At 37.8% G+C, this 27,647-nt stretch overlaps 2 protein-coding genes across 2 annotated transcripts; both read left to right on the top strand.

Moving 5' to 3' along the window:
* The first annotated feature begins 412 nt into the window (after positions 1 to 412).
* Positions 413 to 15,590, top strand: LOC140806778 (uncharacterized). The gene is made up of 5 exons (XM_073163313.1): positions 413 to 659; positions 11,686 to 14,251; positions 14,343 to 14,448; positions 14,539 to 14,901; positions 15,450 to 15,590. The coding sequence occupies exons 1-5, from the start codon at positions 413 to 415 to the stop codon at positions 15,588 to 15,590; spliced, it is 3,423 nt and encodes a 1,140-aa protein (XP_073019414.1).
* Positions 15,590 to 27,647, top strand: LOC140806777 (uncharacterized). The gene is made up of 14 exons (XM_073163312.1): positions 15,590 to 15,793; positions 15,861 to 16,070; positions 16,146 to 16,238; positions 16,316 to 16,438; positions 16,527 to 16,548; positions 20,812 to 22,026; positions 24,335 to 24,699; positions 24,783 to 25,040; positions 25,145 to 25,410; positions 25,525 to 25,701; positions 25,768 to 25,875; positions 25,957 to 26,020; positions 26,112 to 26,210; positions 27,410 to 27,647. Exons 1-14 carry the CDS (start codon positions 15,590 to 15,592, stop codon positions 27,506 to 27,508), a joined length of 3,303 nt encoding a protein of 1,100 aa, XP_073019413.1. The 3' UTR covers positions 27,509 to 27,647.

Genomic DNA, 27,647 nt, shown 5'->3' with positions numbered 1-27,647 from the left:
TGAGTTTGCAGGAGGCACTGATCCATTAGTTTTTGTAGAGTGGGTCAAAGCTCATGAGGCGATCTTCGATTATCTCAACTACGAAGATAAAGACAGAGTTGGATGTGCAGTGTTCATGTTAGTCAAAGCTGCACGCATTTGGTGGAATGCTACCAAAGTTAGTGTGGATGTTCCGGCATTGAAATGGCAAGAGTTCACTGATCTTTTCTATGATAAGTACTTCCCTGATGCACTTCGAGCCAAGAAGGTGACTGAGTTTCTAGAACTTCGTCAAGGAGGTATGAATGTTGACGAGTATATTCTGAAGTTCGAGGAGGGCTGTCTGTTTGTCCCGTATATTGCCTCCAATGACAAAGATAAGGGTGTTCATTTCATTAGAGGCCTTAGAGCAGAAATCAGAAGGGACATTAACATGTCAAAAGCTGTGACATTCAAGGAGATTGTGGCTAAGGCTCTGTTGGCTGAACAAGATGAGAAAGACATTGCAAGAGAGAGACAGGCGAGGCAGCAGTTTATGGCTCAGAGAGGTCAAGGTTCGAACCAAAGAGGTAAAGACAGATTCAAAGAGAAAGGCAAGATGGAACCGAGTTTTAAAGCACCAGCAGTTCCATTTGATCCAGAGAAGATAATGTGTCCCAAGTGTAATAGGCCTCATAGAGGTGAGTGCAGGTTTGGTTCTTACACTTGCTACCGATGTGGCACTGCAAGCCATATTGCCAAAGATTGTCCTAGAGGATCGGGTAAAGAGAATGTGCAGGGTCGCATCTTCACCATGACGAAGGAAGGTATAAATCCTGATTCTTCTGTGATCTCTAGTACTAACTTAATTTTAGGCAGAGTAGCTACGACATTGATTGATACAGGTGCTACTCATTCTTTTATGTCTGAACTATTTTTGAGATCTTTGGGTATAGTTCCTTCTGTTATTCCCCTCCAGTTTAATGTTGTATTGCCTTCGGGAGATGTGTTGTGCCCGACGTCTATTGTGTATTCATGTTCTGTTCAAATTGATGAACGAGTGGTTTATGCCAATTTGATTGTTATTCCGATGGTTGCGTTCGATATTTTACTTGGCATGGATTGGCTATCAACTTACCGTGCAGTGATTGATTGCGTTGCCAAGACGGTAAAATTTGCAGATGATGCAAATAAGGAAGGTATGCTTGCCAGTACAGGTACTTCGCTGGTCCTACCTTTTATTTCGTGTCTTGAGGTTAAGAAGTTGTTGTTTAGAGGTTGTGATGGGTTTTTGGCTTCGATTGTTGATATAGATGGAATTGTGAAGTTGAATATTGATGATATTGATGTGGTGAGAGAATTCCATGATGTATTTGAGGATGATGTGCCGGGTTTACCGTCGGACAGAGATGTAGAGTTTGTGATTGATCTAGCTCCGGGTACGGTTCCTATTTCTAAGGCTCCGTATAGAATGGCCCCTACAGAGATGAAAGAGTTGAAGTCGCAGTTGCAGGATCTTTTGGATAAAGGTTTTATTCGGCCGAGTTCTTCGCCTGGGGGAGCTCCGGTTCTTTTTGTCAAAAAAAAAAGATGGGTCTTTGCGACTGTGCATTGGCTATAGAGAAATCAACAAAGTGACTATCGAGAATAAGTATCCGCTGCCACGGATAGATGATCTTTTTGATCAATTGCAGGGGGCTACGGTGTTTTCAAAGATTGATCTACGATCCGGTTATTATCAGTTGAAAGTTAGGGAGTCTGATATCCCTAAGACGGCGTTTCGGACCAGGTATGGTCATTACGAATTTCTGGTTATGTCATTTGGTCTGACTAATGCTACTTCAGTCTTCATGGATCTTATGAACCGGGTGTTCAAGCCGTATTTGGATAGCTTTGTCATTGTTTTTATTGATGACATATTGATTTATTTCAAGACCAGAGAGCTTCATTCAGAACACCTCAGAGTTGTTCTTCATTTGTTGAGAGAAAAGAGGTTGTATGCTAAGTTGAAGAAATGTGAGTTCTGGTTGGAGCAAATTGCTTTCTTAGGCCATATTGTCTCGAAGGATGGTTTCGCTGTTGATCCAGATTGAGGCGATACAGAAGTGGCCTATTCCTACCACTGTATCAGAGGTACGCAGTTTTCTTGGTTTGGCGGGTTATTATCGTCGCTTTATTTCAGACTTTTCCAAGATTGCCCTGCCGTTAATCAATCTGACGAGGAAAACTATGAAGTTTGAGTGGTCCAATGAATGAAAGAGTGGATTCCAAGAGTTGAAAGATAAGTTGACGACAGCTCCGGTACTTGCATTGCCTAGTGGTACAGAGGACTTTGTTGTTTATACAGATGCGTCAAAGAAGGGTCTTGGTGCAGTGCTGATGTAACATGGAAAGGTTATAGCTTATGCTTCTCGTCAATTGAAAGACTATGAGAAGAATTATCCTACGCATGATTTGGAACTGGCAGCTGTGGTTTTTGCTCTGAAAATCTGGAGACATTACTTGTATGGCGAAAAGTGTGAAATTTTCACGGACCACAAGAGTTTAAAGTATTTGTTTTCTCATAAAGAACTCAATATGCGACAGAGACGGTGGTTAGAACTTGTCAAAGATTATGATGTGACGATTAGTTACCACCCAGGGAAGACGAATGTTGTAGCGGGGGACTTTGAGCCGTAAGTCAAGTTTTCTTTGAGTTCTATGATTCAGAAGCCATTGTTGTTGGACTTGCAACGAGAAGAGATAGCTTTAGTAGTACCGAGAACCATTGCTCGCTTTTCAGCGTTGGTTATTTGTGCTACATTGACAGACAGGATCCGTAGAGAGCAAGCCATTGATGTACAGTTATCAGAGATGAGAGCTAGAGCAGAGGAGAGAGGTAATTCAGAGTTTGGAATGAATAGAGATGGTTTGATGACATTCAGAGGTCGTATATGCATTCCCACTGGTGATGATATTCGGAGAGACGTCTTAACAGAGGCACATACCGCTCCATACTCGATACATCCAGGTAGTACCAAGATGTATCAGGATCTTCGTAGACTCTATTGGTGGTCAGGTATGAAGAAGGATGTTGCCATGTTTATTTCTCAGTGTCTGACCTGTCACCAGGTGAAAATCGAGCATCAAAGACCTGCTGGGACATTGCAGTCATTGCCGATTCCTCAATGGAAATGGGAGCACATTACAATGGATTTCGTGATTGGTCTTCCCAGGACGCAGAAATGTTTTAACTCTATTTGGGTTATTGTTAATCGGTTGACCAAGTCATCGCATTTTCTTCCAGTTAAGACAACGTATTCCATGAACCAGTATGCCGAAGAGTACATAGCAGAGATTTTTAGACTTCATGGTGTGCCTGAGTCGATTTTGTCTGATCGTGACCCTAGATTTACTTCAGAGTTTTGGAAGAGTTTACACAGAGCTATGGGTACACGATTAGCATTTAGTACAGCATATTACCCCCAGAGCGACGGACAATCAGAGAGAGTTATTCAGATTTTAGAGGATATGCTCAGAGCTTGTACTATCGATTATCCTGGTAGCTGGGATTCCAAATTGCCTCTTGTTGAGTTCACGTACAATAATAGCTACCAAGCGACGATTGGCATGGCATCGTATGAAGCACTTTATGTCAGGAAGTGTAGATCGCCCTTATATTGGGACGAGATTGGTGAGAGAAAGATGTTGGGTCCAGAGTTGGTCCAACAGACAGCTGATGTTGTTGTTGTTATTTGAGAAAGGATGAAGACATCACAGTCGAGACAGAAGAGTTATGCTGATGTGAGACGAAGGCCGTTGCAGTTTGAGGTTGGCGATCATGTGTTCTTGAAGATAGCACCTCTTAAAGGTGTGATGCGGTTTGGCAAAAAGGGAAAGTTGAGTCCTAGATTTATTGGTCCATTTGAGATATTGACAGAGTTGGTGATCGAGCTTACAGGTTAGCCTTGCCGCCAGATCTTGATAGAGTTCATAATGTTTTTCATGTCTCCATGCTCAGGAAGTATATTGCGAATCCTTCCCATGTTCTTCACCACGAGCCATTGGATTTGACACCGAATTTAACGTACCAAGAGATTCCAGTTCAAATTCTTGATCGCAAAGTAAAAGTGTTGAGAAACAAAGAGATCGGCATTGTTAAAATCCTTTGGAGAAATCATTTGATTGAAGAAGCCACGTGGGAACCAAAGGATGAGATGAAAGAGAAGTATCCTGAGTTGTTTGCGCAGTGACGCCAATTTCGGGGACGAAATTCCTCTAAGGAGGGGAGATTGTAATATCCAAGCTTGGTGATCGGTATGGTTTAGGATTTTTTATGTTTATTGACTATTTGGGTAAGTTTAAGTATAGTTTTAATGTTAAGGATGACGATTTATGATTTATAGTATTGTTGATGATAGATGTGTTGTGTAGTATGATTGTAGCGTCGTTACGATTAAATTCATGATAATTCGTATGTTGAGCCAATTGGTATGAGGCCAATTGGAGTGGTTAGATAAGACATAGAGGTATAACTTTCTTAGTTTGAGTTTTGTTCAAATCATTGTGGAAGGTAAGCCAAAAAGTGCCACGAAGTGTGTCGTGTGTTTCGACGTTCCTCCAGTGACACATGTTGGGAGATTTAGCATAACGTTTTCCTCAGACCTCCAAATGATCTGAAATTTTGAGGGGTTCAAGAAAAGACATAGATCTACAACTTTGTAGTTTACCATTTTTCCAAATTATGATGGGAAGAGGCGTTTCGGAGGCGATCTTTCGAGAAGCTGTGCGCAGAGTGGAGAGCGCACCCGCGGTCTCAGGCTTCACAATTTTGGTTGTTTTCCCGTAGCAAGAGCGCACCCGCGGTGTATGTTGTAGCGCACCCGCGGTCTGTGAACAGTAAAGTCGTGTTTTTGGTGTTTTAAGGTATAAAATAGGTGGAGACTTCATTTTTCTCTCATTTTTCCTCATTCTTATCGGTTTCTTCAGAGCAAGGAAGCTATGGTTCCTTTTCCTTTCATTTCCTTCCTTTGATTCAAGCATTTTGTTGGATTATTGAAGTGAGATCAAGATAGTTTTGGGTTCAAGGAAGCTAAGGTAAGCTTTTGGTCTAGTTTATTCTTAGTTTTTGGTGTTGGAGATGATATGGGTTTGTTGATGGTGTTGGTTTATGGATTAATTGATATGGGTTTTTGATTATTTAGATATTGCTGGTATTATATATGGTTTATTGTTGTAGGAATTCAACCAAGGGTTTAGATTGAAGGTGTTCTTGTTGGTTGTAAGTGGAATTGATAGTATATGTATTGTGTTTCAATGGTTTTAACGTGTTATTCTCTTCCATTTGATCCATATTATGTATTAAATTACTTGATTGTATATTTAAGACAATTGAATGTCTCAATTGTGAAAAAGAGAATACAAGAGAAAAGAGTTTACAAAGTGTTTGATTAAATGCCCCAAAGAGAGTTTAAAATGCTTTATGGATTGATAGATACATAGTCAGAAATTGCATGCAATGAGTTGATCAACGACCATAGGCTTATATCCCGACAGAGTAATCGATTTATATCGATGGGATATAAGTGAGAGACAGAGATACTATTTAGATATCAATCCACCAGAGAAAAGAGAAATACCATCGTTATTATTATGCTATTCATGTTTCAGAGTTCATGTTTCAGAGTTGATGGTATTTATGATTTCAAAGCCATGTTTTACAGAGTATGATATGTACATTGCTATTTAAGAGTTCCACTTGCAGAGTTTTATACTCATTTCAGTTATTCATGTGATGCAGATAAGAGCGACGAACCGGGACGTTGATTGGAGTCGGGGTCATATGCATAAGAGATAGAAGGAAGAAAGATATTTTGCTAGTACTTTGGAATGATCATTAAAATGATGTTTTGTCTTTTGTTGCATCATTTGATTGATCATGTATATATACTTTTTGTTGTAAATATTGAAAATTTGTTTATGTCAAGAGAAGATTTAAATCATTCCTTCCTATAAGAGTAAAATTTTTAAATTCCGCTGTTATTTTAAGAGATCAGAGCAAAAGGTGTTACATAACACGTCCACTGGCGTTGATCCTGTATGCTATTGGAACAAGTGGTAGATTTAATTTTGGCAATCTCGTGTTCCAGACTATTTTGCAGTTTGCCGAAGGTGGATTGAAGTCCACTCAACTTTCATTCCCATCTTTCATCTATGGAATTTTTCTAGAGTCGCAAGGCTTTTTCAAGGAAGATGATGAACACTTGATAGACATAGGGGAGTCGCTGAAAATTGCCCAAGCTTATTTCTAAGGAAATCGCAAACTGGATCTTCCTTAGTCTGTAGCCGGTGTTGCCACTGATGTTGAAAACATCACTTCCTCCACCACAACACCGCAGGGTTATCTTCTAGTGTCTTCTTCTATTTTGCAGGCTCAAATAGATTTTGGGTTGAAACAGATCCAGAATGCTAAGGAATTGATCGCATACTATGAAGACTAGATTGTTGAGTACAGGTTGCTCCTGGATGTGGCAGTCCATTCTGTACACAAAAAAAGAGTAACAAAAATAATTGATGCTGATAAAGATAGATCTAATGATGCAGAAGCTGCAGCAGAGGATTCTGATGGCTAATTGGTTTTTTTTTTTTTTTTTTTTGTCATTTTTGGTTTTGTCTTTTATCTCTTTTTCTGGTTGTTTAGAGCGTGAGTGTGTTAATATGCAGGTTGGGTCCCAGGTGTTATAAAACTTTCTTTTGATTCTTTTTTTTTGCACTGTGTTCTGTACTCGTGTTGACAACACTGTCAATAACACATATCTCACAAACCATGCTAACTTGTTTAATTAAGGAGGAGAACTTAAAATGAATCAATTATTCAGGGGGGAGATATTCTTTTGCTCAGGGGGAGCTAGACTGAATGCGTAGAAGACCATTTGAGTCGTTTTTGGGATGTTGTATCCAGAAATGCAAAAAAAGAGATATTGAAAGGAATATTGTATTCCTTATTAATTTTGTCTTTTATATAATACGGAAATATTATATTTAAAGGTTTTGCAATTCTGAACTAATTTGACTTGATCTAATAATCAGTTTTATTCCTAGATAATTTATTCTTGGTAATTATCTTTAGATAATGTATCTTTGGTATTTATCTTAGATAAGTTATCTTTGATTTAAAAAGAGTTTTGTTCCGAATAAACTCTTGATTCCATGTTTGTAGAATTGATTTTATAGGAAGATAATTAGGTCAAGATATTGTTAAAAGATATATACAAAATATTCAGAGAAGAACTGTGTGCAACTGTTGGAGTTTTCTCTGAGCATAAGAGTTCAGGATTGAAGATTTTCATATGAAGAGTTTGTGTGATTGATTCACATAATTACTGTGTTAGTGATTGGTGTTGACGGCACTCGAAGAACAACATTACGTGAAGTGTTGGGTGAAAAGTGGTTTCGTTTGGTTTTAAACAATACAATTTTTGGTTTATTCATCTAGTATTTTTTTTTATTTTTTAATGTAATTTAATTCCTCTGAGTGTCAAGGAATTTAGTTTTGTTAATTTCACTAGTATTGTTTTGTGTAAACGATTTACATATTTTCTAGTGAATTTTTGTCATGAGATATTGCATAAATATTCGTACTTGTGCATAATTTAAATCTTGTATTTACTAAATAAAAGTTTACGTGTGTGTTAAATAATTAATTTTCGCTGCATGTTGTCTATTGGTGTTGCAACACAGAGTATAACACTAACTTCTGATACACACATCATAATTTATTTCATGTCCGTTTTTTTATCAACAACACTGTGATGTCTGAAGTGAATATCACAATGTTGATTTAGTGATGTGAGATTTACTAAATATTTAACGATTTTTAAAAAATTAAATATGACATATCTTGGATATATGAAGTCCTAATGATTTGAAGTTTGGAGATGATGTAGAAAACTCAAAGATATAGTAGTTTCATGTTTTGAGTTTTGGAAAATTTAATCGTTTAACTGGTCTAAAGAGATATATTGATGTTAAAAATGGTATTATACATTATATTATATTATTATATATTATATATAAAGAAAAAAAAGAAAAATTTGAAAGCGACATACATGAATTCAATTGACAGAAAATAACGAAAGAGGTGAGAGAAAATAAAAAAAAATAGAGTTTTCGATTTTTCTTTTTGATCTTGCGACTTATCGGTTTATCCAATCGATTGATTTCAGTTTTAGAATCGTTGATACGATTTTTTCGATTTGAGGTATAAATTTATATTTTTGGTAGTGTTAGAAATTCGTCGATTTCTGGAATAAATTCGATAAATTGTTAAATAATACAGAAATTGAAAATTATTGAGTAGTGTATGATTTTAACAAAGTAAAGAAAATTTTAGTGATGTTGTTTTGAATTATTCGTAATTTATTATAACTAGAGATTTTAATCGTTGAATTGAAATTGAAGAGTTGTTTTTCAGTTGTTACTAATTCTGATTATATATTTGGAGTCTACGAAATATAGACTACATGTTGATATAAAATTTTCGTAGTTTAACAGATGTTGTATAATAGTATATTATTTGAAGTTAATTGATTAGGGAGTATTTGATGGTACTATTGTGAATTAAATATACCGGTATATTAAATTGATGAAAGATAAGAATTTATAATCGAGTTTTATATTTTGTTGAATTAATTGTTGTTCGGATATTTGATGTTATATATTGAGGCTGATATAATTGTGTTGATACGGTAAAAATGATCTGATAATTGTTGTTAAATTATTTAGATACATCACAAGCCTCAGGATCAAAGAAGTAGCCAGATTTTATATATATACTCGATTATCAGGTACATGTTGATGTACGAGCATATGTTGTTTTTTTAGTATTGATAAAATACTATTGTGTTGAACGATGATAAATCACTGGAAATAGGTGGTTTGATTTTATATTTGCTGTTGATTATTATTGTTAATGTTGTTGGTCGCCGTTTATTGGGAGACATTGTTGATGTTGTTCGATCGACAATATTGATGCCGTCGGATTAGAGGTGTGACGTATCGTGGATATTGTTCGATTGACGATATTGTTGTCGCCAAAGTAGATGTGCGACGTATCGTTGATGTTGCTTGATTGACGATATTGGTGTCACCGAATTAGAGGTGCGACGTATCATTGATGTTGTTCGATCGACGATATTGATGTTGCCAGAGTTGGGGTGCGACGTATCATTGATATTGTTATTGCAGTAGTATAGGAGTGATGTCGTTGATGGTTTGATTGTCCAGAAACAACAAATGAGGTATTTCTATTATGATTTCAGTTATATTTTATGTTATTATTAATATAATTGTTTTGTATTTAAGATGATGCTTGTTGTATATACTCACTCTTTGAGAGTTGTTTCTGTTGGACAGGTTATAGAACTATGTCGTGAGACATGATAGAGGTGAAGGACTAGATGTATCTAGTCAAACACTCTTGTAGTTGATAGTAGATAGAGACAGTATAGTTCATTTTCTTATTTGAGTTGTGTGTGTATTTATTATATTATTTCTGCTATACTGATGTAAATAATGTGATAATTGCATTATTTTGTCGTATATGCGTTATATTATCACGTTGTTGAAAATAAAATTTTTATGCATATGACATAATATATTGTATAATTACATGGCGATGTTTGGGGCGCCACATACACCCTTCAGACTGCAACAAAAGATCTTTACATTTATATTATATAAAATATTTGAACGGCATACCAAAACTTTTTTTCTAAAATTGTCATTATAATGCATAGACATGTAAATTTAATTATATATATATATATATATATATATATATATATGTGTGTGTGTGTGTGTGTGTGTAATATGTTATCAAATATTTCGTATTTTTCTAAGACAAAAACTTGTGTGAGATGGTCTCACGGGTCGTATTTATGAGACGGATCTCTTATTTGAGTCATCCATAAAAAAATATTATTTTTTATGTTAAGAGTATTACTTTTATTATGAATATGGGTAGGGTTGACCCGTCTCACAGATTAAGATCCGTGAGACGGTCTCACATTAGACTCACTCTTTTTCTAAATATATGATAGGTTAAATAACTTTTTAATTTATTTATATATTATTTTAGATGTAAAAAAATATATTATTTTAGATGTAAAAAAATTATAATTAAATCAAATATTTGAGAGTTCTTTATATATATACAAATCATGACTAAACTAATTATTTGAAAATTTTAAAAATACATTTTATATATATTGCATAATACTAAATATATTATATTATGCACACGCTTCGCGTATTTGGTAATGTTAGTATACATAGACACACATTACTCTCCAAAAAGATTATTACATGAAAAATTGAGAAGGAAAACTCCAAAATGAGAAGCATACTTCTTCTTCCCTTCCTAGATTTTTTATATATTTTGTAAGGTCCTGTAATTAATTATCCGGTAATTTGTTATAATTAGAACAATTATTGAGTTGTAAATTAAAATAATTATTTATGTCAAATAAATTCAAGAAATGTGTTATAAATATGTATGTTATAATCACTAGTAGAAAAATCGGATTTTACTTCGGCAGGCTATACTTCGGCAATAATAATTTACGAAGTAATACATTACCAATAACTTCAGTAATAACACAAGCGAAGTAAAATAATATATTTTACTTCGGATGTTTAAAAACACGGGCTTCACTATTTTTTATTATTATATTTTACTTCGGTATTTCAATGTTGATGAAGTAAAAAAGAAGAAAAATAAGTTAATGCCGAAGTAATAAGATGAACCGCGCTGAACATTTGGTGAGGGCTGACATTTTGCGACGGTTTTTTAACCGTCGCCGATCTAGTCAGCGACGGTTTTAAATAATCACGTCGCTATTAGCCGTCGCATTTACCGACGGAAGTTTTAAAAACCGTCGCTGTTTTATATCGATTATATCATATATCCTTCATACACGAGCTCATTAACGCGCCACATTTTCCACTCACCGCCATTCTCTCTTCGAACCGCCGACACCACCGCCGTTCAACTCACCGAGAGAGAAGCAAAACACCACCACCACCGTAAGTCTAGTTATTCCGTCCCTGATGTAAAAAAAATCATCTACTTTTGTAATACAGTGGTTTTTTCCACTTGGTTTCTTGTTTGCTCTCAAAATTTGCTAATTTGAGTTGAATAAACCATGTGATTTACAAAAGCATTTCTATAAACATTTTGCTCTTGACTTTTGTTTTGGACTGATTTATTTGAATTATATTGTAGAAGCATGTGCGCATTGTTCTTTGTAATTTAATTACTTTGAGCTATTCTGCACTGTTATGTAGATTAGCAAATGCTACCTAATTAGCAAATGCGTATTTTTACTCTGACCAGATTTTTGGAACTTCTGCTTTTGGTGAAAAATTGATTGCAAGTTTTAATATTCTGGTTGTTTGGATTTTGAAGCTTTAAGAATGAACAAGTAGACTTTTAAAAGGAACCGAGCAGAATTCAAACTTTAGCTATTACCACATCTTTTCTCATTCTTACTTTTCCACTAAGCACTAAATTATCATTTTATTTCTTGTCAGTCATTGTCTCCGTCGATTTTTTTTGTTTTTCTAACTTATATGCATCTGTGTAGTCTTCTTTTGTTTGTTAGTCAATAGGTAGTCTCCTTTCGTTTTTTTTTTTTTGCGCTCAACAAATTAAATTGAAAATGACATTATTAAATGTAATATTTTCAGGTTTAGATCAAATTCATTGTTATATATTTCTGGTATTTTTCTGTATTGAAATGGATAAATCTTGGATTCACTTGGACAGAAGGTCAAAACAGTACGAGGAGGGTGTGGAACTGTTTATCAGAAGTTGTTTAGAGAATCCCCATATTGACCCCAATTTAATTCATTGTCCTTGTTGCAAATGTAAAAATCTTAAAAAAAGACCAGCTAAGTCCATTCGAGAGCATCTTTATTTCCATGGTTTTAGTCAAAATTATGTGAATTGGATTTGGCACGGTGAGTCTGCTGAAAGTAACAAAGTAAATTGGAGCACGAACAAGGAGCCAATTGGTAACTATCACGGACACTTTGAAACCACTAATATGTGTGAGGCAGCATATGATAACTATACAGAAAATCCAGAAGTGTTTATGGAATTTTTGGAGGAAGCAGAGAAACCTTTGTATAGTGGTTGTAAGCGTTACACAAAGTTGAGTGCAATTGTGAAACTATACAACACCAAAGCAAAGCATGGGATGAGTGACGCTCTATTTTCCGATCTACTAATGGATTTTGGGGATATGCTACCAGATAATCACAACCTGCCAACCAAAATGTATGATGTAAAAAAGACATTGAGTTGTTTGGCGTTGAGTCATGAAAAGATTCATGCTTGTTCCAATGATTGCATTCTTTATAGGAAGCAATATAAAGACTGCGTAAACTGCCCTAAATGTGGCTTGTCACGGTGGAAGCTAAACAAGAAGAACGTTGAGAAGAAAGGTGTTCCTGCAAAGGTGTTGTGGTATTTCCCTCCCATACCAAGATTTAAGCGCATGTTTAAATCTCTACATACCTCGAAAAATTTAACATGGCATGCAGAAACCACAGGAGTTCCCGGTCAGTTACGTCATCCAGCTGATTCACCATCTTGGAAGTTGGTGGATCATATGTGGCCCGACTTTGAAAGTGAACCAAGAAATCTTCGCCTTGCACTTGCAGCTGATGGCATTAATCCTTATAGCAACCTTAGTAGTCGGTACAGTTGCTGGCCAATTATGTTGGTCACCTATAATCTGCCTCCAAACATGTGTATGAAGAGAAAATTCATCATGCTAACTATGCTCATTTCAGGGCCTAAACAGCCAGGAAACGATATAGATGTCTATCTTGATGTGTTAGTTGAAGATTTGCAACGATTGTGGGATGGAGTTGATGGTGTCTATGATGCTTATCGTAGACAATTTTTCACTCTTAAAGCAGTCTTACTATGGACCATCAATGACTTTCCAGCCTATGGTAACCTTAGTGGATGTACTACACATGGTTATTATGCATGCCCAGTATGCAAAGAAGATACTTGTGCAAGGCATTTGGAAAATGGGAAGAAAATGTCATTTGTTGGTCATAGACGATTCCTACCACGGTTTCATCCATATCGGAGGCAAATGAAAGAGTTCGATGGTATGGAAGAACATGGAGAATCATCTACACCATTATCTGGGGTTGCTTTGTTTGACAAGCTTTCTGATATAAGGTGTGTTTTCGGAAAGAAGATTATTGTGAAAGGTAAAAAGAGAAAGAATGCAAAGGACAATAATTTGGAAGATAGTAAAGAAGAAAAAGATTTTGGATCAACAGATTTCAGAAAATGTTGGAAGAAGAAATCAATTTTTTTCAATCTTCCTTATTGGAAACACCTGCATGTTAGGCATTGTCTCGATGTGATGCACATAGAGAAAAATGTCTTCGAATCTCTCATTAATACTTTGATGAATGTTAAAGGAAAAACCAAGGACAATGTGGCAGCTAGGTTGGACATGGTTCAAATGGGAGTTAGGCCTGAATTGGCACCTAAATTTGGTGAAAAAAGAACATATCTTCCTCCTGCTGCATGCTCATTCACAAAAAAAGAAAAGTTACAAGTTTGTCAGTCGATAATGGATATAAAAGTCCCAGAAGGTTTCTCATCGAACCTGAAAAATCTTGTGTCCTTGTCTGAGTTGAAATTGATTGGCTTGAAATCTCATGATTGTCATGTTCTAATGCAGCATTTCCTGCCAATACTCATACGTGATGCGTTACCAAAACATGTTAGATATGCCATTATAAGACTATGCTTCTTCTTCAAAGATATTTGTTGCAAGGTGATAGATGTAGCCAAGTTAGATAAGCTGCAATCTGACTTGGTTGTTACACTCTGCTTATTGGAGCAGTATTTCCCCCCTTCTTTCTTCGATGTCATGCTTCACTTAACAGTTCATCTTGTTCGAGAAGTTCGATTATGTGGACCAGTGTACTTTCGGTGGATGTACCCGTTCGAAAGATCCATGAAGGTGCTTAAGAGTTATGTAGGCAGTCGTAAACATCCTGAAGGTTGCATTGTGCAGAGATATTCAGCCAAAGAAGCAATTGAGTTTTGTTCGGAATACCTAAATGACCTTGATCCTATTGGGTTGCCTCAATCAAATCTTGATCCCAAATCAAACATTGTAGCCTGCAAAACACCAATTGTAGTGCCACAAGTTGACCTTCAACAAGCACATTTGACTGTGCTGGAAAATACAGAAGAAGTATCTCCATACGTTATGTAAGTGTATTGCATTATTCTATAATTCTGCACCCATGTGATTGTCAATATTTAATATCCAACACAAATTGCTATATAAATATTTCCACAGTGAACATAAATATTTCCTGAAGTCAATGTTTCCGAAAAAAGAGAAAGATGAAAGGTGGATACAAGATGCTCACAATAAGAAGTTTATTGATTGGTTTCGTGCAAAGGTTAGGTGGATAAATCTGCTTTATGCATTTTGCGGTGAACAGTTTGGAGCAAGTATTTTAATCACCCTATTCTAATTGTATAAATGTCAGGTGGATGCTGAAATAGATAGCTGCAATGGTGGAACGACATCAATATTGAAATGGCTGGCTCATGGTCCACGTGGGCAAGTCATTAAGTATTGCAGTTACGTGATAAATGGCAATTTATACCAAACAAAGGCACGGGATGATGAGAGAGTTTGCCAAAACAGTGGGGTTTCTCTAGTTGCTACCACCATGCTTGTCTGTAGTGCCAAAGATAAGAATCCCTTGATGACTGATGTGACTTTCTATGGAGTGATTGAAGAAATATGGGAGTTGGACTATCATCAATTTCAAGTTCCTCTTTTCAAGTGTGCGTGGGTTGCAAATGACAAAGGAGTTATCAACAATGATGAATGTGGATTCACCTTGGTCAATATGAACAAAATAGGGCACAAGAATTAATGACTCATTTGTCCTTGCAAGTCAAGTCAATCAAGTCTTTTATATTGATGACCCATTACAAAAAGGGTGGTCAATTGTACTCCCTGTGCCAAATCGATGTTACGAGAGAGATGATGATGGTTGGACTAGTATTCCTGATTCTCGACCAATTGATGATGTTGATACTCATTGTATTCCGGCTCATGAAAGTTACTTTAGATCAGAAACTGAGGGTGGCTGGGAAACGAACAAGAAAAAATGATGTGTTTCACTTTCATGTCATGTTTTTTGTTATGCCATAAACATAACCTTATTGCTATTATTTATGTCATGTTTATTATTTATGTCAGGTTTCTACAAGTCATGTTTATTATTTATGTTATTATTGTTTGTGTTATTATTTATTTCATGTTTATACATGTCTTATTAGAATTATTGTTTATGTTATTTTAATGGTTAATGTTATTGTGTAGGTTTTAAAATTTGTGTCATTAATGTAAATATGTAGAAAAAGGCTCAATGGGTCGTAAAAAAAGGGCACAAATGCTACAGTTGAGATGATACAAGGAGTACATGATGATAAGCTAAAGGAAGTTACTAATGCAGAGCACCCTATACTTACTGATGAAGAAGAACATCCTGTAGATGTGCAGAGGAACAAGCGAGGCCCTACTTGATGGGTAAACTAATTGCTACTGCCAGATGGGGGAAAAAAGCGAAGATTGATTATGATGACATGGGGCGGCCAGCATACAATGCAAATGGAAGGGCTTTACAATCATACATTGGTTCTATTGCTAGAGCCATGGTGCAAATCAGTATAAAGTCATGGCCTGAAGTTCCAGAAACCATAAAACAAAAACTGTGGGAAGAGATTTCGGTAAGTACAAGCTTCAATTTGAATTTACAATCATACTTGCACCTCAAAATAATCTTTTTTGTTGCAGAATGTCTTTGAACTAGCGCCTGAAAGTCAGTATGCTGTGATGAATTCAGCATCTCAGAAGTGGAGAGATTTCAAAAACAAATTGACTAGTAGATTTGTTTGGCCGAACAAAGATAATCCTGAAAAGTTGATTTCTCCACCAAGTCAGTATCAACTTCCACTAGCGGATTGGAAAGAATTTGTGGATGCGAGACTGGTTCCATCGTGGGAGGTACTTTAATAATTGATATGTTTCCTCACGAATGTATTAAATTCAATACTTAACTGAGCCAACATAATGATGCAGGTTACTCATGAAAAACAAAAACAACGGACCATGCATTGTAAATATCACCACAGAATGTCTCGCAAGGGTTACATCGGATTGGAGGCTGAACTGGTAAGAAACAGAGCAATATGTTTGTAATTTTTAGCATGTTCTTCATGTTATTAAACATATGAGTTTTAAAATTGTAGCGGAACAAAAAATTGGTTGGTGAAGATGAGGAAGTTGATAGATCTGTGCTTTGGCGTAAAGCTCGAGAAGACAAATCCGGCAACATAACATGTTCGGAGACATCCGAAGTAGCTGAAAAAATTGTAAATGTTTAGTTTTATTCAATCGCCATATTGCCTAGATAAATAACACTGTAGATTGTGAATTGATTTGTCATGTCTCCAATTGTAGGATGAATTGTTGGAAAAGAAAGGCAAAGGAGAGTTCAAATGTAATAGCCGAGCCCGGTGTACGGTACGATTTAAGTTTTGTTTGTTATTTGGGATATTTGATTAGATGATTATAGTTGTGTTTTGGGCTTTAGTATTATTGGTTATTATTTATTTGAGGTATTAGTTGTTGTTGGTTGTTCGTTTCAGCGTTTCGGTTCGATTTTAGTTGCTTTGGAATAGTGTTTTGCCGTGAGTAGAGTGCACCCGCGCTCTTAGAGGAGTGCCCCCGCGGTGCACTGTGCTATTTTTGGAGTTTGAGTGCCGTGAGCACACCGCACCCGCGGCGTTGTAGAGACCGCCCCTGCGGTAGAGACCGCACCCGCGCTGCTTGCGTCGCCGCACCCGCGCTGTTCGTGTTCCAGAATTTTTGAGATTGCCGTAACCATAGCGCACCCGCGGTCCTTGTGTTGGCGCACCCGCGGTGAAGGTATGGTCGAGTTTTTAAGCTACTTTTTGGAGTGGTTGGCCATGCTTTTCCTTTCTTCTCTCCTTCATTCTCGACATTTCTCTCCATTTTTAGGGTTTTTGGTCATTTCTTTCACTTCCTATCTTCGATTCAAGCGTTTGTTTGGAATTTCGACTTGAGTTCGACGTTCTCCTTGGTGCTAGGAAGCTTGGGTAAGTTTTTGGTGCGATTCTGTTAAGGTTGTAAATTAAGAATTGTTTAGATTGGTTGTTTAAGTGGATTTATGGATTATTTAGCTTGTAATCTTGGATATTTAGTTGATATTGGTGTTATTTGTGGATTATTTGTTGTAGGTGGTGATCAAGAGCTAAGTTGAGGTGTTTGTTGTGGTTTGTAAGTGGAAATTCATTCCTTTTGCTCACATGATTTTATATGTATGTGTTTCAAAGAGTTTATTGTGTTATTCCCTTTCATTTGATCCATAGTATGTATTGTTATATGTATTGGAGGCATTGATGTCTCATTATTGATTAAAGGGAATACAAAGAGATATATAGAGTTCAAAGTGATTGTTAAAACCAGAGAAGAGTTTAAATGTTTTCGGATTGATAAATACATAGTCAGAGATTGCATGCAATATTAGATGATCATCGCCCAGAGGCTTATATCCCTCAGAGTTATCGGTATTTATATCGATTTGGGATACGAGCAACCCCAGAGCAGAGATACTATTGATATCAATCCCCAGAGCAAAAGAGAAATACCATCATATTTATATGCTATTGCTATGTTATTGATATTCAGAGTTTACAGTTCAGAGTTGATGGTATTTATGATTTCAAAGAGATGTTTTACAGAGATTATTGTTTATTGTTATATAAGAGTTCCACTTGCTGAGATTTATTCTCATTTCAGTTATTTTCATGTGATGCAGATCAGAGTGGTGCCTCGGGACGTTGACTGTAGATCGGGGGTCATATGCATACACCGTTGGAAGGAGGATTTTGGCATGATCATAGGAATGATATTTTGGTTTTTGTTATGTCATTTAAATGATCATGTATTTATTTTGTAAAGATATTTGATGAAATGTATTTTGAAACTCCTTCCGTATATTTTGAAAAGAAAAATTTTATTTCTGCTGCGTATTTATTTTAAAAGAGGTCAGGGTGTCACATTTTAGTGGTATCAGAGCGGTGTTCTTCGGACCAATGCATATGACTTCGTCTACTTTCAACTGTCCGGGTATGTTTTCTTTGCATCTATCTATTGTTATGTATTGATTGGTGTCTTGTGAGCATTGTAGAGTAGAGGATGCCTCCTAAGCGTAAGGCGTCAGAGGGAGAGGATAGTTCGTCCTCGAGAGTTGTCGACGAGTTCGGCAAGTTACTGAAGGAGCAGGCTAAGGTTCACAGTGAGCAGATCCAGCAGTTGCTTAGACTGCAAGGAGCAGGCCAGGGCAGAGACCAAGGTAGGGGGCAGGTTGCTCCAGTAGCAGTTGGTTCTGATGCTATCTTTTCTGCGTTTAAGAGGATGGATCCACCCGAGTTTCCAGGCAGCTCCGATCCTTTAGCTGCAGTAGAGTGGGTCAAGGCTTTGGAGGCGATTTTTGATCATCTCCACTATGAGGACAGAGATCGTATCAGTTGTGCTGTTTTTATGCTGGTTAAAGCTGCACGTTTGTGGTGGAATGCGACCAAGGTTGGCATTGATGTTTCTACTTTGAAGTGGTCTGAGTTTACTGAGCTTTTCTACGACAAGTACTTTCCTGATGCACTGCGAGCGAGGAAGGTCACAGAGTTCTTGGAGCTTCGTCAGGGGAGCTTGAACGTGGATGAGTATATTCTCAAGTTCGAGGAGGGTTGCCTATTTGCTCCGTACATTGCTACCAGTGATAAAGATAAAGGCGCTCACTTCATTCGAGGCCTTAGAGCGGAGATCAGGCGTGACATCAATATGTCCAAGGCTGTTACTTTCAAGGAGATTGTGTCCAAGGCGTTGCTAGCAGAGCAGGACGAGAAGGATATCGCCAGGGAGAGGCAGGCGAGGCACCAGGCTAGTATGCAGAGAGGCCAGAGTTCAGGTCAGCGTGGCAGAGATCGATTCAAGGGGAAGGGCAAGGTGGATCAGAGTCCTAGGCCACCGTCAGCGCCAGTTGCTCCGTCTGATTCTGAGAGATCTTTGTGTCCCAAGTGTAGCAGACCCCATCGTGGAGAGTGTAGATTTGGCTCTCGTTCTTGCTATCGTTGTGGCATGCCAGGCCATATTTCCAGAGATTGTCCTAAGGGAGCTAGCCAGGAGAAGGTGCAGGGTCGTATCTTTTCGATGACTAAGGAAGGTATTAATCGTAATTCTTCTGTAATCTCTAGTTCCATTTTAATTTCAGGCAGAGTAGCTACTACTTTGATTGATACTGGTGCTACTCATTCTTTTATGTCTGAATTGTTTTTGAGATCTTTGGGTATAGTTCCTTCTGTTATTCCCCTTCAGCTTAGTGTTGTTTTGCCTTCGGGAGATGTTTTGTGCCCGACTTCCATAGTGTATGCGTGCCCCGTTCGTTTTGTTGATCGAGAGGTCTTTGCTGATTTGATTGTGATCCCGATGGTTGCCTTTGATGTTATTCTTGGCATGGATTGGCTGTCGACCTATCGTGCTGTTATTGATTGCGTTGCTAAGACGGTGACTTTTGCAGATGATGACCAGGGAGGAGTTCTCGCCAGCTCAGGTACTTCGCTGGTCCTTCCTTTTATTTCGTGTCTTGATGCTGAGAGGCTTTTGTGTAGAGGTTGTGATGTTTTTCTAGCATCTGTTGTGGATATGGATAGACTGATTAAGTTGAATATTGATGATATTGATGTGGTGAGGGAGTTTGCGGATGTGTTTGAGGATGATGTTCCGGGTTTGCCGCCGGATAGAGATGTAGAGTTTGTCATTGATCTTGCTCCAGGTACGGTTCCTATTTCTAAGGCTCCGTATAGGATGGCTCCTACCGAGATGAAAGAGTTGAAGACGCAGTTGCAGGATCTTCTAGATAAGGGTTTCATTCGTCCGAGTTCTTCGCCTTGGGGAGCTCCGGTTCTATTTGTTAAGAAGAAGGATGGTTCTTTGCGTCTGTGTATCGACTACAGGGAGCTTAACAAAGTGACGATCAAGAACAAGTATCCGTTGCCTCGGATAGATGATTTGTTTGACCAACTTCAGGGTGCCACTGTTTTCTCGAAGATTGATCTTCGGTCTGGCTACTATCAATTGAAGGTTAGGGAGTCCGATATCCCTAAGACGGCTTTCAGGACCAGGTATGGTCACTTTGAGTTTCTCGTGATGTCTTTTGGTTTGACCAATGCCCCTTCTGTTTTCATGGACCTGATGAACCGTGTGTTCAAGCCGTATTTGGATAGCTTCGTCATTGTCTTTATCGACGATATCTTGATCTATTCCAAGACCAGAGAGCTTCATTCAGAGCATCTCAGAGTTGTGCTCCAGTTGCTGAGAGAGCGGAGGTTGTTTGCCAAGTTGAAGAAGTGTGAGTTTTGGCTGGATCAGATTTCTTTCCTAGGCCATGTCGTTTCGAGGGATGGCATTGCTGTTGATCCGATGAAGATAGAGGCGATTCAGAAGTGGCCTATTCCTACGACTGTTTCAGAGGTGCGCAGTTTCCTTGGTTTGGCGGGTTTTTATCGTCGTTTCATTTTGGATTTTTCCAAGATTGCCCTGCCATTGTCCAATCTGACAAGGAAGACTGTGAAGTTCGAGTGGTCTTTAGATTGCCAGAGTGCATTTCAGGAGTTGAAGGATAGATTGACGACGGCTCCTGTTCTTTCTTTGCCTTGTGGTTCAGAGGACTTTGTTGTCTATACTGATGCGTCGAAGAAGGGTCTCGGTGCAGTGTTGATGCAGAGAGGTAAGGTCATTGCCTATGCTTCTCGCCAGTTGAAGGATTATGAGAAGAATTATCCGACGCATGATTTAGAGTTGGCAGCTGTGGTTTTCGCCCTGAAGATTTGGAGACACTACTTGTATGGCGAAAAGTGTGAGATTTTCACAGACCACAAGAGTTTGAAGTATCTGTTTTCGCAGAAAGAGCTCAATATGCGGCAGAGGAGGTGGTTAGAGCTGGTCAAAGATTACGATGTAACTATCAGTTATCACCCAGGGAAGGCGAATGTTGTGGCTGATGCTTTGAGTCGTAAGTCGAGTGCTTCATTGAGTTCTTTGGTTCAGAGACCGTTGCTGATGGATTTGCAGAGAGAGGAGATTGATCTGGTGATTCCAGGCACCATTGCTCGTCTTTCAGCGTTAGTTATTCGATCTTCATTGACGGACAGGATTCGTAGAGAGCAGTCGACTGATGTTCAGTTGACAGAGTTGAGAGATAGAGCAGAGATTAGAGGTAATTCAGAGTTCGCCTTGAATGGTGATGGTTTGGTGACTTTCAGAGGTCGTATTTGTGTTCCTTCTGGCGACGATATTCGTAGAGATATTCTGACAGAGGCTCATACCGCACCTTATTCGATTCATCCAGGCAGTACGAAGATGTATCAGGATCTTCGTCGACTCTACTGGTGGCCAGGTATGAAGAAGGATGTTGCCGTGTTCATTTCTCAGTGTCTTACTTGTCAGCAGGTGAAGATTGAGCACCAGAGACCTGCTGGGACATTGTTGTCGTTGCCGATTCCTCAGTGGAAGTGGGAGCATATTACGATGGATTTCGTGACTGGTCTTCCCAGAGTGCAGAGAGGTTTCAATTCTATTTGGGTTATCGTTGATCGATTGACTAAGTCAGCGCATTTTCTTCCAGTCAAGACGACGTATTCGATGAATCAGTATGCCAAGGACTACATTGCAGAGATTGTCAGACTTCATGGTGTCCCTGTGTCGATCGTGTCTGATCGTGACCCTAGATTTACTTCAGAGTTTTGGAAGAGTTTGCACAGAGCTATGGGTTCGCGGTTAACATTCAGTACAGCCTATCATCCTCAGAGTGATGGTCAGTCAGAGAGAGTCATTCAGATTCTTGAGGATATGCTCAGAGCTTGTACTATTGACTTTCCAGGTAGCTGGGATTCTTTGTTGCCTTTGGTTGAGTTCACTTATAACAATAGCTACCAGGCGACGATTGGCATGGCACCGTATGAGGCACTTTATGGCAGGAAGTGCAGATCTCCCTTGTATTGGGACGAGGTTGGTGAGAGGAAGATGTTGGGACCAGAGTTGGTCCAGCAGACTGCTGATGTTGTTGCTGTTATCAGAGAAAGGATGAAGACTGCCCAGTCCAGACAGAAGAGCTATGCAGATGTTCGTCGTAGACCTTTGCAGTTCGAGGTTGGCGACCATGTATTTCTGAAGATAGCACCTCTCAAGGGTGTGATGAGATTTGGTAAGAAGGGCAAGTTGAGTCCTAGATTTATTGGTCCATTCGAGATTTTGGACAGAGTTGGTGACAGAGCCTACAGATTAGCCCTACCTCCAGATCTTGACAGAGTTCATAATGTGTTTCACGTATCGATGCTCAGGAAGTATGTTGCAGATCCTTCCCATGTTCTTCGCCACGAGCCATTGGACTTGACGCCGAATTTGACGTATCAAGAGATTCCGATTCAGATTTTGGATCGCACAGTTAGAGTTCTGAGGAACAAAGAGATCGGCATTGTCAAAGTTCTTTGGAGGAACCATTTGATAGAGGAGGCTACGTGGGAACCAGAGGATGAGATGAGAGAGAAGTATCCTGAGTTGTTCGTGCCGTGACGTCAATTTCGCGGACGAAATTCCCTTAAGGGGGGAAGATTGTAATAGCCGAGCCCGGTGTACGGTACGATTTAAGTTTTGTTTGTTATTTGGGATATTTGATTAGATGATTATAGTTGTGTTTTGGGCTTTAGTATTATTGGTTATTATTTATTTGAGGTATTAGTTGTTGTTGGTTGTTCGTTTCAGCGTTTCGGTTCGATTTTAGTTGCTTTGGAATAGTGTTTTGCCGTGAGTAGAGTGCACCCGCGCTCTTAGAGGAGTGCCCCCGCGGTGCACTGTGCTATTTTTGGAGTTTGAGTGCCGTGAGCACACCGCACCCGCGGCGTTGTAGAGACCGCCCCTGCGGTAGAGACCGCACCCGCGCTGCTTGCGTCGCCGCACCCGCGCTGTTCGTGTTCCAGAATTTTTGAGATTGCCGTAACCATAGCGCACCCGCGGTCCTTGTGTTGGCGCACCCGCGGTGAAGGTATGGTCGAGTTTTTAAGCTACTTTTTGGAGTGGTTGGCCATGCTTTTCCTTTCTTCTCTCCTTCATTCTCGACATTTCTCTCCATTTTTAGGGTTTTTGGTCATTTCTTTCACTTCCTATCTTCGATTCAAGCGTTTGTTTGGAATTTCGACTTGAGTTCGACGTTCTCCTTGGTGCTAGGAAGCTTGGGTAAGTTTTTGGTGCGATTCTGTTAAGGTTGTAAATTAAGAGTTGTTTAGATTGGTTGTTTAAGTGGATTTATGGATTATTTAGCTTGTAATCTTGGATATTTAGTTGATATTGGTGTTATTTGTGGATTATTTGTTGTAGGTGGTGATCAAGAGCTAAGTTGAGGTGTTTGTTGTGGTTTGTAAGTGGAAATTCATTCCTTTTGCTCACATGATTTTATATGTATGTGTTTCAAAGAGTTTATTGTGTTATTCCCTTTCATTTGATCCATAGTATGTATTGTTATATGTATTGGAGGCATTGATGTCTCATTATTGATTAAAGGGAATACAAAGAGATATATAGAGTTCAAAGTGATTGTTAAAACCAGAGAAGAGTTTAAATGTTTTCGGATTGATAAATACATAGTCAGAGATTGCATGCAATATTAGATGATCATCGCCCAGAGGCTTATATCCCTCAGAGTTATCGGTATTTATATCGATTTGGGATACGAGCAACCCCAGAGCAGAGATACTATTGATATCAATCCCCAGAGCAAAAGAGAAATACCATCATATTTATATGCTATTGCTATGTTATTGATATTCAGAGTTTACAGTTCAGAGTTGATGGTATTTATGATTTCAAAGAGATGTTTTACAGAGATTATTGTTTATTGTTATATAAGAGTTCCACTTGCTGAGATTTATTCTCATTTCAGTTATTTTCATGTGATGCAGATCAGAGTGGTGCCTCGGGACGTTGACTGTAGATCGGGGGTCATATGCATACACCGTTGGAAGGAGGATTTTGGCATGATCATAGGAATGATATTTTGGTTTTTGTTATGTCATTTAAATGATCATGTATTTATTTTGTAAAGATATTTGATGAAATGTATTTTGAAACTCCTTCCGTATATTTTGAAAAGAAAAATTTTATTTCTGCTGCGTATTTATTTTAAAAGAGGTCAGGGTGTCACATCAAATCTTCTGGAATGAATGACGTGTTAACCGCTGCCTTAGGAAGCCAAGAACACTATGGAAGGGTTCGAGGTGTGGGAGGTTTCGTAAAACCACAAGTATACTTTAAAACTCCAAGGAAGAAGAGAGAGACAATATCAAAAGCTGTGATTGAAAATGTAAAAGCACAATCGGAGGAGACTAAAAGTTTGAAAGCTGAATTGGAGATGCTGAGGTCTCAACTTGCTGCTGTGCTTCCATTAATCAATGATCGATCTTCTGAAAATGTAGCATCAAACAAGTTCTCAAGAGTGAAAGACTCAAAATTGTCAGATGATGTGCAAGAAGTTTATGATTGCGGCACTTCAAATATGAAGGTTGTATGTTTCTGAATTTTGATGTCAATTAAATTCTATTCACCTCCATATCAAAATATATCATGTCTTTTTTTTCTTGACAGGGGAAAAAATGTCACCTGGCTGTAAAGGAACGCGAAAACGTGGTGGCTTATGGCACAATAATATCAGAAGGAGGTCCAAATGTTATGATTCACCATGTTCCACTTGGGGAAGAGAACTTCAAGGTATCTGTTGATGTTGTCTTAGATGCAAAAGCACAGCTTCCGATCCCAATTAAGTTTGGACCAACAATCATCAATGATGCTGTTGGAGTCATTGTTGGTTGGCCTAAAGAGTTTGTTATTTTTCCAACGACAAAGGTACTTTCGGTTTTCATTTGACTTTGTGTTTGTAACTGTCATATATGTTGCTCGAATAATGTTTTATTTTAAAGCACTTTTATGAATAATATTTTAAATTGTAGAGGAAGGGGAAACCTCAATCAGATGTGCTTGCGAATGTTCCTGGTCAGCGCGACAATTTCAAAGAAATTGAGAAAACATTACCCATGTCGTGCAAGTATATCTACTCTCATGTTGTTCGATTGCTGAATGAATCGGATACCATATGCATTAATTTTGAGGACGCTATGTTTGGACGTCCTAAAAGCATAAGGTTGCTAAGAGAAGATATCGTACGCTTTATGGATATGAGGGAGATCGGTGCCAGACAAATTTTAGTTTACATGGGGTATATATAATGTCTAACTTACAATATTTGTGCATTTATATAATATTTTTTGTGGTAGTTGTTCATATTTTGAAAATTTTCTAAACGATATATTTGTGCATCTATATCATGCAGTCACCTCTACAAAGATTTGAAGAAAAAAGACAAGGCTGATTTTTTTTCGTTTGTGGATCCCGGTAATATTCCTACATGCCCGATTGGCACAGATGGCCGTGACTTGTCACAACATATTGCTGACCAATTGGAAGCAGTGTGTAGAGATAGCATATGCTTCATCCCCTACAACACTGGGTAAGAATTTAGTTATTTATAGATGTCTACTTCATGGTACTCAATGATGTAATTTCATTTTTCCAGGTATCATTGGATCTTGACAATCGTTAACGAAGATAAGAATATGGTATATTTATTGGATTCTACGTCTAACAGGATCCGAGATGATACATGGAAAACAATTGTGACAAAGTAGGTAGTAGCTTATGTTGATTTCGAATACATTAACTTAAAAATATGCAAAAAAATAACTTCTTACTTTTTAAAATGTAGTGGGGTGAAGATGTACAATGCCTCTCAGGGTATTTCTAAAGGGCCAAGTTATAAAATATTGACGGTATGTATCGTACTTATTTGTGAATACATGAATTGGTAGTGGTTATTAATTAGATTGTGATTGTTGCATTAACTTTTCAATTCCATTATAGGGTAATATGAAACAAAGTGGTTTGGTTGAGTGTGGATATTGTGTCATGAGATACATGAAAGAGATTGTCGATTGCGATGATCCACACTTGGAGAAGATGGTGAGTTTCTTCTTCGGATAAATTTGTTGATTGATTGAGATGAATTGTTGTCATTAAGATATATTTTATTGTTGAGATAATGTGTTGCCATTGGTCAATATTTTATTGTTGAGATAATGTGTTGCCATTGGAATATGCTTTATTGTTGAGATAATGTGTTGTCATTGGGATATATTTTATTGTTGAGATAATTGCTTGAGATGAGTTGTTGTCATTGTGATATATTTTATATTAGTGTTAAAAAAGTTAATATATCTTAATATATTTGATACATTGGGGGTTGGTTTGGGATCACGTCTCTGGGACATTGGGAAAATGCTATCATTGTAGTTGATAGAATATTATAATATTCATTGTATCCTTTATGTGATGCGAATCGTTTCCATTGCTGCTACATAATTATAGTCAATGCTTTATAAGAACTGGTTTTACTTGCATGATTTGTCCACTGTGCATATGGGCGATAAGGTAGTGGCCTAATTCTAGCATTTTCTTCGTGGAAATGATAAAATGTTCATCTTAAATCTACTCAAGTGCTTACATTCATTTTTTTTCCAAGTTCCAATGAAGCAAACCTGTCATTGACATCCACGTGTCCTTTATTTTGTTCTAGTAATTTGCTTAAACAAAAAGCACTATTGAAGGCATAGCCAAATAATCACTGTCTATTGGTCTTCCTTTCCTGTATATGTATGTATTAATATCCAGTCCAGCATCTACTTTCCATATTTTCTTTGTTTATTTTTCTTCTTCTCTGTCTTTTCTGGTAAGACTTGTTCATATCGTTTCTGTTTTTTTTTTCCTTCTGTTTTTCCTTATTTTTCTTCTCTGAATGCATGGGGATTGGGGTGCAGTTGAAGGGATCAAACATATGATAAAAGTTTGAATTCAGCGTATGATTTGTGATTGATTGCTTGTTTTGGTGGAAACAATTTGTGGGCAAGTGCAAAAGTTTAGTGTTTTTTTCTTTGATTGGATGGATCACTCTGTTCTTTCATAGATCAATGCTTCCATTTGCCACCTTGTTTTATATTCCTCAAAACTGAAATCGAGTTGATTGAATTTGTTTCCCTGTTGTGCGTTAATGGTCCATGGATAAATAAATTTGCTTGGTGTTCGATATGCTACATCATTTTTCTATTTGGGTGGTTTTTATTTGAAATAGAAGAATCTAATGTATTTTCTTTTTCAAATTTCAGTTTGCAGGATGCATCAAGAATCAATATTACACCCAATGTCAATATGACGAGGTCAGAAGTGAATGGAGTGAATTTGTTTACTCCAATGTAGGTGCTTAGATGGAAGGTGTATGTTGGGATAAATATTTTGTTTGTCATTGTGGATTTTTGGATATACTTTTGGTTTTCTGGATGCATTTTTTGGGTTACAATTGTGGATTGATGAATATGTAATTACGGATTCGTGGTTATTAATTAT

Source organism: Primulina eburnea, chromosome 12, assembly GCF_022965805.1.
Source record: "Primulina eburnea isolate SZY01 chromosome 12, ASM2296580v1, whole genome shotgun sequence".
NCBI classification, from domain to species: Eukaryota; Viridiplantae; Streptophyta; class Magnoliopsida; order Lamiales; family Gesneriaceae; genus Primulina; species Primulina eburnea.
Note: the sequence above shows the minus strand (reverse complement) of the source record. Positions and strands in the feature narration are given on the sequence as shown.

Bases quoted from the DNA above. Each gene is read 5' to 3' on its own strand.
- LOC140806777 (XM_073163312.1), top strand. From the start codon at position 15,590: ATGGGTAAACTAATTGCTACTGCCAGATGGGGGAAAAAAGCGAAGATT. The intron at 16,549-20,811 runs GCAAAGGAGAGT...CTTGTGGTTCAG, and splicing joins TGAATTGTTGGAAAAGAAAG to AGGACTTTGTTGTCTATACT. The intron at 25,041-25,144 runs GTACTTTCGGTT...TTTAAATTGTAG, and splicing joins TTATTTTTCCAACGACAAAG to AGGAAGGGGAAACCTCAATC.
- LOC140806778 (XM_073163313.1), top strand. From the start codon at position 413: ATGTCAAAAGCTGTGACATTCAAGGAGATTGTGGCTAAGGCTCTGTTG. The intron at 660-11,685 runs GTGAGTGCAGGT...TAATATTTTCAG, and splicing joins GTGTAATAGGCCTCATAGAG to GTTTAGATCAAATTCATTGT. The intron at 14,252-14,342 runs GTAAGTGTATTG...ATATTTCCACAG, and splicing joins GAAGTATCTCCATACGTTAT to TGAACATAAATATTTCCTGA.